This window comes from Antechinus flavipes, chromosome 6 (genome assembly GCF_016432865.1).
Source record: "Antechinus flavipes isolate AdamAnt ecotype Samford, QLD, Australia chromosome 6, AdamAnt_v2, whole genome shotgun sequence".
In the NCBI taxonomy this organism is placed as follows: domain Eukaryota; kingdom Metazoa; phylum Chordata; class Mammalia; order Dasyuromorphia; family Dasyuridae; genus Antechinus; species Antechinus flavipes.
In genome coordinates this window covers 152,995,871-153,008,980 of record NC_067403.1, presented here as the reverse complement: position 1 = coordinate 153,008,980, position 13,110 = coordinate 152,995,871, and the positions used below count along the sequence as shown (strand labels likewise).

The window sequence follows — 13,110 nt, the reverse complement described above, 5'->3', positions numbered from 1 at the left end:
TTTTTTTTTTTCTTCATGAAGTTCTGATGTTCTAATTTGTGTACATTTTACTCAATATCATCACATGAAAAGAAAAAAATTGCATGACCAATGTGGGGTGGGAGCTATGGCAGCTAATAGTAAATGTTGATCTCACACACTTGAAAAGCCTTATTTTTAGGGTGGAACCATGGTCCTCCTTCAAATGAATTATTTTCGTGTAGACATTTAAAAAAAAAGGTGAGGAAATAGTTAAATACAGACTTCAAAGGATTCTAGGACAAAGTTCACTGAAATGGTGCTTCATTGATGTTTATTTCTGCTGGTCATATCAGATGGTATCCTAACTAAGGTAAAGTTATAGTAGCAGAACAATTAGCACCAGAGCTATCTTAGAGAAACACCAAAAATGTCTAGCTGCCGTGGAAGAAATCCTTTACTGAGGAAAATCAATCAAACATCATTTACTGAGTGCCAACTCCATGCAACACACCAAACCAAGTACTGTAAGAAACATGAAAAGGAACAAAACACAAACCCTCTCCTTCAGGAGTTTTAGGAAAACCAAGTTTGCTACTTGACATATTGTGATTTAATCTAATGTTCTTTAAATATTAAAGAATTTCTTAATTGAAATACATTTTAACATATTTACATTATATAAAGATTTATGAGAAGAATGTAAAGTTCCCCTTTAAAACAAATTCTTCAGTTGTATTTTGTTCTTGCAAGATGACTTTTTTTTTTCTTTTCCCCCAAATTGTGTAGTTATAGTCCCTTGGTATGATGTGAAAATGTTACTTGAGACCACTTTGAATTTGGTAATGATTTTGAAACAGTGGGAAAAAAAATGATAGCATAGTAAGAGAAAATACAACTGCTTCCTAAATAGCAGTCAGTAAGCTGCTATTTATGTGGGAATTACCTATTCCTAATGGCAAATTCTAATCTGCAGTGTGCATTCTCGTTAATAGTTTGGCTGTTTTCTGTGGTTTCTGTGACTCTGTGTTGTGTTAAGTATACTACCAATGTAAATTGCTAATACTCATTGTCTGACCAGCAACTACAGCAGAGCACATTCTTCATGACTAGGAGAGATATTAAACCCTCTTGGAACCCAAAACTTGAATATGGAGCCCCATTCCAGGACTAAACATTTTTTCAAGATTTATCTTTAATTATCACAAACAATGGTTGGCTACTGCAACCTAAGGGTTCCACATTTACTTCTTTAAATAACAAAATTATTTGATAAATTATAATTGCTATGAAAGCTTGCCTTTTTTCATAAAAGTACGAAAGTATTCATAGTAGTTTAGCAAAAGAGTAGATCCACTTAATACCATCCTTAAATAATTTGTTTAGGCTTCAAGTTGGGGGCTCATTAGACATCTTTGCTTTTACATGATTTATTTCTAAATTAAAGAAGAATTGAGAAGCTTTGCTATGGGCCTTGGTCTTTCCTCATTTCCCCATCTTCCTCTCACGATTGACTAATCACCATTATGCTTTCCCAGTTTAAAAAAATGTAAATATATACCATCTACTTGATTGAATTTTGAACCAATATATTTCCATTTTTTCTTACTTATGGAAGAATATTGTATATTTGCATAGGAAATTTGATAAATGTAAGCCTACGATTTTTTTTTTTTTACTCTCATGTTCAACTTGAGTGGAACAATGGTACCCAGAATTCTTCTTTTAGAGATTCATGGAACAGTATAGCCCAACTCGGCATTGGTGATTGGCCCTTAATTATCTGGCATGTTCTTCACAGGATTTAGAACAAACTGACGTCATTGGCTCCCCATTAAATATTTTGAAGTTTGGCTCCCTAGTGGATGTCCTCATTCCATGACTTTTCAGTTTTATTTGTACAAATGCCTTATCTTCATGCACACTGAGGATCAGGGGAAGTAGACTTAATTGATTCTGATAAAATCAAATCGGATTCTTTAGGTTTATACTAAAAACTGTCAGTAGGATTTTCTTATGTTTTCCTTAATTTCAAAATATTCTTGTTTAGAAATAGATTGTTTAGGGTGTTAATTTTTTTTTCCCATTTGAATCAGGTAGTAATGGGTGCCTGATGACATCAGTTTGGACTGTTCACATTTCTGCTGAAGGGCAAGCTTTTTTTTCTTCTTTTTTTCAAGTCAGTGATTTGATTGTCTCAATTTTTATGAGGTTTACTCTCACTCTATCACCCATTCCACATTTTGCTAAAGTTAATCAGGGAACACAGCTAAGTAGTTTCATTCTTCTCCATTTCCCATTGATTATAGCTGTTTGGCCAAGATTTCTTCCTGGGATTTTAAGACATCTAGGGAAGGGCTGAAAGTGATTTCTTTCATAATTCTCCCTTTCCTCTGCTCTAGATTCTTCCCAAATTTGCTTAGTGTTACTCTCCAATAGAAAAAGGAATCCTATTGTATTCATAGGTACTACTGAGGGGAGACAGGGTGGAAAAAAGAGAAATATTTTCTTTTGAGTCTGGAGCTTTTCACACCATGCCAAATGATGTGGACAATCATTGCTGTGCCTTAAGAACTGTTCCTGATGGCCAATCTTACTTACCTGTCCACTCCAGAGTTCTTTGAGCTGAACTCATGAAGACGAGAAAAAATGTTTACAGTTTGACTTGCTCAAGAGGACACTTTGGTTGGCAAGAGACATTGGCTGTTTTCAAACCCTTAAGTTTTCTCCCGGTATGGTAAGGAGTCTGTCGTGTCGTCTTCAGGTCCTGTCACTTTGTTCTCCAATAAAGGAATCCTTCCCTCACTGAATAATCGATAAGTAATATGATATGTCGTGGGGTCCTTTCATTTTCCTCAAACTAACTCTCCTATTTTTTTTTAATGATCTTCTATTTAGCTATCAAAGGATTTTCACCACAACATAAGATCACTAGCTTCGAAGAGGCCAAGGGCCTAGACCGAATTAATGAGAGGATGCCTCCTCGCAGAGATGCCATGCCCTCTGATGCCAACCTTAACTCCATCAACAAGGCTATCTCTTCAGAGACTAATGGCACTGACAGCAATGGCAGTAATAGCAGCAATATTCAGTGACCACTTCCCGTTCATTTTTCTCTCCTTTCTTTTTTTTCTCTTCCTTTCTTTTTCTCTTTTTCTTTTCTTTCTTTTTTTTCAAGCTGCAGGGCATGATGGGGATTACTGCACATCAGCAGTTGGGTAGTCTTGCCTCTGATTGTAGCTTACTTGCTCTGGGGGCCAGGTGTTGGATTCAGTTTACAATATCATCTAGAAAGAGAGATAGTAAACTACATTTTGATGGATGTGTGGTGGAGGCAGTAAACACCTCCTTGGGACAGACCTTCAAAAAAAAATGCTTGTAGAAACAAATAAAAGAATGCTAAGGCTGGTGTATGAATGCATTGGGAACTCCTAGATAGGTTACTGAAAGGCCTCTTATTATGTTACTGGATATGAAAACTTTGTCTATTTCTTACTCTGTTGTACGTTTACAGTTGCAGCACTAAAAATGGATGTCATCAAACATTTTTAACAAAATGATGTACAAACTAAATAAGGACTATTTATTGATAATGTTTTGCTATTCTTGTCAGACAATGGCTATAAACTGAATTAGGCAGTCTTTAAAAAAAAAAGGAAAAAAAAAAGAATGTTGTTGCAAATTTGTTAAAAATGCCAAAAAAAAAAAAAAAAAAAAAAAAAGGACAGTTTAATTTTGTACAGATTATTGCTTACCTCAGGTTTCTTTAGTGTGCTTGAATGCCCTTCTTTCACTATTATACTATCTTACTCATTTGGCAATGAATATTTCTTTTTTTTCCCTTTAAGTTTAAAAAAAAAACTGGAATAATTACATCTATCTTTTTTTTTGCTGTTTATATTTAGGATTTTTGTTTTTGTTTTCGGTAAATCAAATCTTGGTTGTGGCTTGCTGAATTTAAATATTTATGAGTGGTGCATTTTTAAGTATAGTGAACAAGACACCATATTAAGTGCAGTGCAAAGCATCTATATTCTGTAAAAATCTGCCTATGCATGTTTTTTAAGAAAAAAATGGCTATATAGGCCTGTATGGGACTGTAATGCGCTTAGTGGTCTGACTTATACTGGAAATGTATGTATACTGGCGTACTTTATATTCTCTAAAAATGCTTAATGCCTTTGAAATTTTGTAATCAAAAAAAGCTTTGAAAAAAATCTAAAGGGGAGAGTATTCTTAAAAGTTTTTAACATAAGCTTGTCAGTGCACATATAGATGGTTAGCATGTTTAGCAAACCTTGTGAAATTTAAATAAGTTTGTAGTTACATGTGAAACTAAATGCATGGTAACTGTTAATGTCATAATGGTTTAGTCATTTTGTTCTGTTCTGTCGCGTGCCACAAAATGTGTAATTTTTTCACTTTTTTCCCTTTGTATATCAGTTAATGGGTTACAACTGGTTCATTCTGAAAACAACAAAACAGTCCATTGATATTTTTTAACAAATGTATAAGTGCCCAAGTAATTCACTACAGCCTAAAGCCTTGCCTTTGTAATTTGACTTCTGAAATGTTGGCAATCAAAGCATGCACTTGTAACAATGAAAAAAAGCATTTTATATTACTACTCAATAAAAATGTGCATGAACTTAAAGAACTCTCCTCCTGTCCACTGAGTCTCCCCTGAAGGTCTTTGTGTATACAACCACCATATATCCTCCAGGTTTTGGGCCCACTACCAAGCATCCCCCTTTTTACTTGGAACAGGCTTCCTGGGGCCTGGTGGGTGTGGTGCATGCTTTCATTAAATCATCTGGGTGGCATATTATCCCACTCTAAAAAAAGAAAGAAATCTATTTTGAAAAAACAAGACCAGAGGCTCTTTTGAATGTGGCAGCTGATCATAAATCCATGATTTTTTTTTCCAAATTAAGAAAGAAATCAAATTTATTATCAAGTTGTTGCAACTGGATTGGATTCTATGATCCCTAAAAGAGAACAGTATAAACTGGCACTTTCTCTCTCAGAAGAAAAAGCTGTCTCTGTATTGGTAGGAAATTGCTATATTGGCACTTTGGCTGATTAAGGATTTAAGATAGACCAAATTTCAATTCTTGCTCCTAATATTGTTCATTTCCAGCATTCTTTTTTTAATGCAATATACAGTATACCCAACATTAAAGTAATCAGAAAATGGCACTTTTTATTCATAGTGTACTAAGATTGACATGTTACAAATATTTCTTTGCTCAATTTTCTGAATCCAGAAAACCATTTTCCTCCCTATTGAAAATTTCTCTTGACTCAAAAATGACATCTCCAGAAAATATTTAGATGCAGCGTTCTAGAACAGTATGAAAGCAATGATGGTTATAGTACCATGGTGTTTCTTTTCCTCCATTTTAGCTACAGAGAAAATATCATGGAAAATGAGAAAAAAAAACCCTTTTCTTTCCTTTTTGGTTCTTTTCCTTTAAAAATTGTGCTTGAGGCAATTATGGCATAGAAATAAACATTTGACATTAAAAACAACAAAAAAAGCAGTTGATGTGAGTATTGCTTGGTGTTTGGGGGCAATATTTAGGAAAGAAAAGACCACATATAATAAATACAATATTAAGAGGATTTGGGGGGAAAAAGAAGTTTATAGAAGTAGTTATTTCTCCAAAATTGAGAGGCCTTGCCAATCATTCTTTATTGTGTTCCTGTATTGTAGAGGCTGTTGAGTTTCAGAGATGCTTATGTTAATGAATTCTTGGGGAGACCAAAATTCACAAATACACAGATGGGGAAGTAAAGAGCAAAGGGTGTTAAGGGTCAAGGGAAAACATCCATCTTTCTGTTTTATTTAGCCTCTTGAGGATCATGAGCAAGGAGTGTCCACTGATTTTTCAGCCCACATTTTTTCCCATCATCATCCTTTCCTATATCTTATGAACAAAGGAAAAGAAACAAACACTCTATTCCCAAGAAGGTGGGAGAATAGGATGGGTGGAAAATTCACTTCAATTTAAATCAAATTTTCTGCTTTGGTTCCAAAAAAGGTACTGTTTTAAGTACTTTGGATATAAAGATAAGAAAATATGACAGTGTTTTGCCTTCAAAAGGTTTGAAATCTTAATGGGAAGGAGAAGAGGAAAACAAACATTCACAAGTAACTATAATCTGAGGTAGGAAATGATAAAATGTGTAGGAAATCTCAAATAGAGATTGAATTGAGAGGAAGATAGACCTCTGAAACAGCAACATTAAAGATTGGCCAGGTCTTGAAAGATAAGAATATCAACAGAGAGCATGGAACTGACAGATTGCAATGGAAAGTACAAATGAACAGTGGTAGGAATGGGGAAGACAAGAATAATGAAATACATTTATTTGTCTTCTCTTTCCTTTTTGCATCAATATATTAAAGGAAATTACTTGAGCAGTGGGCATATCTATTATGTTAGATTCATATTTATTGAGTAATATTTAATTAGTAAATTAAACGTCTACTATATGTGAGGCAGTGTGCTAATAATTTAGTGTAGGAAAAGAGGCAAAGCTGATCACTGCCCTCAAGGAGTTTACAAACTAATAGGGGAGACAAATATAAAATTAAATTTATTCAAAGAAAGCTATATATAGGATAAATGGGAAATAACAGAAGGAAGGTACTAGGATTAATAGGAGTTAAGGTAGACTACCTATAGAAGGTGGGATTTTAGCTTGGACTTGGAAGAAACCAGAGAAGTCAGTTGTGAGAGTGAATGAGAATTTATGAAGCACCCCCTAATGCCAGGCAGTGCTCTAGACACTAATAATATAAAGACAAAAATGAAATAATCCCTGTTCTCCAGGAGATTACATAATCTGCATCCTATCAAGAAAGATAATATGTGTGTAATTAATTTTTTTTAAATACAAGGAAATTTTGGAAGGAAGAGCACCATGAACTAGAGTTGGGGGGTTGGAGGAGAAAATCTGAAAAAAACTTCAGAGGTGATGCTTTAACTGTATCTTAAAGGAAATAAGGGATGCTAAGAGATGCAAGGATTGCATTCCAGCTATTGGAGATAGACAACAAGTACAAAGAGAGACATGAGTAATGAAATATGCTTATGAGAAGCTAAAAGAGAATTATGGGTTGGATGAAAAGAAGTAATATTGATAAGACTGAAAACTGTAACTTGGAAGGAAAAAATAAACAAGCATTTATTAATCACCTACTATGTTACTGGCACAGTGTTTTGCACTTTACAAATATCTCTTGATCCGCACAACCCTGGGGTGTAGGCACTATTACTATTCCCATTTTACAGTTGAAGAAACTGACACTTATAAAGATTGAGTGACTTGGTCAGAATCACACAGTTAGGTCAGTCTGATACAGGTTAAACTCAAATCTTATTGACTCAGATGCAGTGTTCTCTCCTATGTACCATTTAGCTACTGCACAGCTTGGGATCAGTTTTTGAGTATGAGGTTTCTACTACTCAAGTCCCCATATTCATCCATTGTCCTGAGATAATTCATTTTTTACCCAATAAACTGCTGCCACTAGGATAGTCAGGGATATTAGTAAGCATATAACTAGGGTCATTATGTAGAAGGATAGGAATAGAAAAAAAATTTAAAAGTCTGGCTTGTCTATTCCATTTGTTATATAACTTTTACTGTACATGTATTGAATTTATTTTCTACTCAATAATTACTAAAACATTCATTGAAAAAGTCTCTATTTCAAAAGCATTCCTTTGTGTACTATTCTAAAGTCATAAATAATAACACAATATATCCAGAGAGGCAATATATGGCTGTTTCTGAGTGTCATTTTTTAAAAAGACATTAACAAATTAGAAGGTATTTGAAAAGTTTGATTAGTTTTACTTAGTTTGTAAATTAAATCTTATGAGCAATAATTCAAGAACTGGGGAAGAGAAGACTAAAATAAGATGATACCAATTTTCCCACTATCTGAAGGATTTTTGTAGTCATTGTAGACCCAAACAATGAGATTTCAAAGAGTTTCATCTCAACCTAAGGAAGATTTTTTCCTCCCAGGTATATGGCCCAGGGACCATTTAATTAGGAGAAAAACCAGAACAAAATTTACCATTAGAAAAAAAAAAATCACCCCAAAAAAATCTAGTCACAGAAAAAAAAATAATGTTGGTTTCCACACCACTAGAAACTTCCTTTTCCTTGATCATATGATCACTGTAATGAAGAAAGTTGAATTGATTCTGGTGAAAGATAAATAATTCAAAAATTATAGTGAGTAGAGGCAAAGTTTCAAAATGTCTATGATGTCATTGATTTGGACATTCTTTCTAAGTATGCAGATCACTGTGAACCCCTCTCTATGTTCCCAGAGGAAGTCAACTCAGCATAGTGGAGAACTTCCTCATGTTCTAAGGAAGATTTTTATAAAGAATAAGACAATTTAATAACTCCCTTTTCGTTGAGGCTATTTCATCAGGGCCTGGAGGATCATGTGGTCATTTTGGATGCTGCAGTAGAATTTTCTCAAAATTAGAGGCTATAAGAACCTATAAGATCCTTTCATATAAAGAATTTTGTTTAATATTAACTGATTGATGAATGTACTCCATACTATCAGAAAATATTTAGTGTCCAAATTTTATAAAATCACAGGAGTAGGATATTTTGGTCAGGCAATAATCACATGCAAAACTGTATTTCCTTTCTATTTTAGCTTTTCATTATTTCCTTTGGGAAAAGATTAAATGTTTTTAAACATAAACTCAAAGTGAATGATAATTCTAAACTATGGATGGTTATAATTAAAAGAAGAAAATTTATGTAGTTTTTTCTCGTCTTTTACATGAGTTAAAAAAGAAAACAACTATATTCTTAGGACCTTAATTAAATATGCTAGTGATCTACTAGTAATTTGACTATTAAGATATAATAAGATGTTACTAGGACCATTGCTGGTAAAGAGTTCTAAGTATAGAGGTTAAAATTAAAATTCATTTTCATATGAACTTATCTCTTTCTCCATATTAAGTGTAGCCCAGGATTCCAAAGTTGTTTGTAAGTATTTACTTTGAACTTTCTCAATATTTATAAATTGGGCAAAGTTGTTCTTACTAGAATGAAGAGCATACACTTCCTTATGTAGCATAATTCAAGGATGCTAGAAAAATCTTATTGTCAATTTCCTTTTCTCCATATGCACGAAATTCTTCAATTTCATCCTCATTCATAAGGCTATAGAATTAGATCTCAAATGGATCTTAAAAAGTATTACCGATGATGATGAAATATTGGGCAAGAAAATGAAGAAACACAGGTTGTCTTTTTCTTACTGTTTCCCATCAAAAGTAAAGGATACAGAAAACAAAAGTTATATCTGGAAGTGAGTAGATAGGTGGCATAAGAAAATGGGATTCAGATTTCTTGACCATGACATAAAATATAGGAATGACAGATTTCTAATCAGAGAAGGCATGTATCTAACAAAGACTAGTGAGAATTTCTTTTCCATGTGTCTTGACCTTCTAATCAATTATCTTTAAATTAAAAATGATGGGGAAGAAGGAAGACTATCTGTGAATGTCTTTCAAATTATATATCATAGAGAATAACTATAACAGAGAGAGCTGCTAAAACAGTGAATAGAGCCCTAGACCTGCATTCAGAAAAATGATTTCAAATCTAGCCTCAGAGACCTACTAGCTATATAACCTTCTTTAAACTTTGTCTGGGTATTCTCAACTATAAAATGGGGGTAACAACACCAGGGTCGTTGTGGTATGTCTCAAATAAGGTATTTGTAAAAGTGTTGAACAAAGTGTTTGATATATATGAGATAATTTATAAATGTTCATTCCCACTACAAAGAAAGAAGAATCGCAGCTGATACAGAAATTCATAGAAGATAAATCATTTATCACATACATGGATAAGGGGAAGAGTTTATGACCAAACAAGATGAAGGAATTCAAAGAATTTTAAATGAATCATTTTGATTATATAAAATTTAAAAAGTTTTTGAAGAGGCAAAACCAATGCTGCTAAAATGAGGATCAAGGATGTAGGGGTAAGCAAGAAAGTGTATGGGGGGGGGCGGAAATCTTTGCACCAAGTTTCTCTGATAAAGGTCTCATTTCTAAAATACATAGTGAAACTGAGTAAAATTTACAATAAGAACAACCATTTCCCTATTGATAAATGGTCAAAGAATATGAACAGGTAGTTTTCAGAGGAAGAAATTCAAGCTAGCAAGCTGTCATATCCAACATTTTGTAGTTCCTTTTGGGGTTCTGTTGTCAGAGATACTAGATTGGCTTACCATTTACTTCTCCATTTCATTTTACAGATGAGGAACTGAGGTAAACAGAATTAAATGTTTTATTTGGTGCCACACAGCGGGTTAAATATCCAAAACGGGTTTGAATTCTGGAAAAGGAGTCTTCCTGACTTCAGACTTAGCACTCTATCCACTGTGCCACCTAGCTGCCCAAAGCAGAAAGATAAGCTAAGCTAAGATAAAAGAATGCTCCAAAAAAAAAGAGAATAAATTCAAAATAACTATTCCAAAAGTCTACAAAAGAGAATGAACTTGCCATAAGGACTCTGAGAGTATTTAGAACTAATGAAATAACTGAATCAAAATATAAATTATCACAATAGAACATTTAATGGTAAATTTAAAAAGGGAATATATGGTATAGCAGTAGTTGAAAAAAAAGTTAGCAAATCAGTGAAATAAACACATAATAAGAGGAGATAGAGTTAAAAATTTAACAAAAGAAATTATGGAAAAGTTCTGAGTCAATCTAGAAGATTGGAAAAGATATTCATTAATAAAAGTAATCCAGAAAAAGAGGGGGAGGAGATAATATAATACCCTTTGATGTTGTAGCAAACCTAAATACTATATTCCAAGAAATTGTAGGAGGAAGACAAGCAAGGAGAGGAAGGAGGAGGAGGAGGAGAAGAATTGAAAATCACCCAGAATATAAATACATTACCCAGAATATATAGCAATAAAAGAACAGAGTTTTAGTCTATATAACTCAATTCCAGGGGGAAAAAATTAAAAAAAAAATAAGGTTTCAATGATTAATTAATTGATAGTATATGTAGTATAATATATAAATATGTATTCTATATAGTTAAATTATTAAATGTTATTGCCCAAATGTGGATTTTCCAAATCGATAAAAAAAAATGACATCTGATCATAAAAAAGAGACTACATGCTACAGAATGCAATTAAGAATCTTACAAAACTACCTATCAGCAACAGAAAAAGGAAGATAATATTGGAATATGACAACGAAAAAGTGTAATTTTCTAATAGAAAACAAGTTTACCGTAGTCTTTGAAATTTAAGTATAATTGACAAAGACTATGTAAAGAAGTTTGAATAACTTTAAATGTCCAGTTGATTATTTAATTATAGAAATTATATAACAGACTCCTTTGGAATTCCACCTTGGCTAAGTGACATTGAGATTACAATTGAAGCAAACTTTAGATCCCTTTGGAGGTTCATATAAGCAATATTCTAGAGAGATAGAGGGGGAGAATAGAAGTTAGACTATCTTATGTTGGATCAGTTGGATAAATTGTCTGTACTTACAGAGGGCAGGTCATAGGGAAAAGGATAATCAGAGAACTCACTTTTATCTATGTTTGCCAATGGGAAAGTTAAAAAATAGGTTATAGTAGTAGAAAAATAATAAACAGAAGTTTGTCCTAAGATAGGTGGGGTAGGAGTGATAAAGGAGGAAGGATTTCTGAGCCAAAACCAACTTTGGGCAGCTAGGTGACTCAGTGGAAAGAATTCTGGGCCTGGAGTCAGGAAGAGCAGAATCCAAACTCAGACACTTAATAACTGTGCAACACTGGGCAAGTCACTTCATCTCCATTTGCAAAGATCCACTGAACAAGAAAATGGCAAATCATTCCAGTATCTTTGCCAAGAAAACCCATGGACAGAATTGTCCACAGGGTCACAAAGACTTGGATGTGACTGAATGAGTAAGCAACATAATTGATTATCATTTGGTTCAAAATAAAAGCATTGAGAGGTTAGAATAAAAGTTTGTTTCTAAAGTGGAATGGGGAGAATTGTAATGTGAATGTTAGAGTTGCATTATTCCAAATCCTTATGACTATTTATTTTATTTAAAAATCCTATCTTTTAATAGGATTTGCTAAAAGTAAAAACAAGCAACAATCATAACACCGAAGGAAACAGTGGCAGAATGGATTAGAAAACAATTAAGAAAAAATATAAATAAGAAACACACTTAAGCCACCCAAAATTTCTATCCAAATGAAGATATCCAGCTCCTCCACACTTACTTTAGCAAAAGCTCTACATTTGCATCAAGTGAAGTAATGAGCTAGAAATACAGTAAGAAACTACAGTGAGCGACTTCTTCCACCTCAAAATTACACATAAAATTATCCAGCAGTACATAGCCAATAGGAAACAAAACCATAAGCAAAATCAGTATACATTTGGGTGAACAAGTTTGTAATGTCTCAGCATACTGAGACAAGAAAAAGGCCAATGGGGGGAAAAAAAATAATCTACAGTTTCTCTCTCCAGAAGCAGCAAGAACAGAATACTTCCCTGAAAAAGCCTAGGACTTGCAGTCCCTGGGAAACAGTATAGTGACAAAGTGCTGGGTGTTCCTAGGTCCCTGGTATTATACTGGAATTTCATAGAGGGCCTGTATGTCCAAAATATCTAAAAATTCAAACTCTTGTTATGGAGAAATAAAAATTCTGAGATACATCCAAACAATGATTTATTTAGCAAGACATGCAAATGCAAAACAAATTGGGTTAAAGTCCCTTGGTCAACACTAGAACCCAGAACCTTGGTTTCAACAGTTAATAAAAAGAAATGAAAAACATGATGGAGAGATTGAACCACTTTGTTTCCTCTTGGAGAATATCAGGAAATACTGAGTTGGGGAGAGGGGAGGGTATGGGGAAGAAGGGGAAAAATTGGAACAAAAGCTTTGGCAATTGTCAATGCTGTAAAATTACCCATGCATATAACTTGTAAATAAAAAGCTATTAAAAAAAAATTAAATGACTTAGAAGTTGTTGGAACATTACTTCACAAAATGGGGTGGATAAGGACAAAACCATATTACTCATGTTATTTTTATTTAACAT

At 33.5% G+C, this 13,110-nt stretch overlaps 1 protein-coding gene across 2 annotated transcripts in view; it reads left to right on the top strand.

Annotated features, from left to right (window-relative positions):
• The window catches only part of PPP3CA (protein phosphatase 3 catalytic subunit alpha), a 365,964-nt gene extending 360,466 nt beyond the window's left edge, over positions 1–5,498 (top strand). For both annotated transcript variants that reach the window (XM_051965901.1, XM_051965900.1), the window contains one exon: positions 2,857–5,498. In XM_051965901.1, the coding sequence (XP_051821861.1) occupies positions 2,857–3,053 (197 nt within the window). In that variant the 3' untranslated portion in view covers positions 3,054–5,498. The remainder of the gene's footprint in view (positions 1–2,856) is intronic.
• Positions 5,499–13,110: the final 7,612 nt, after the last annotated feature.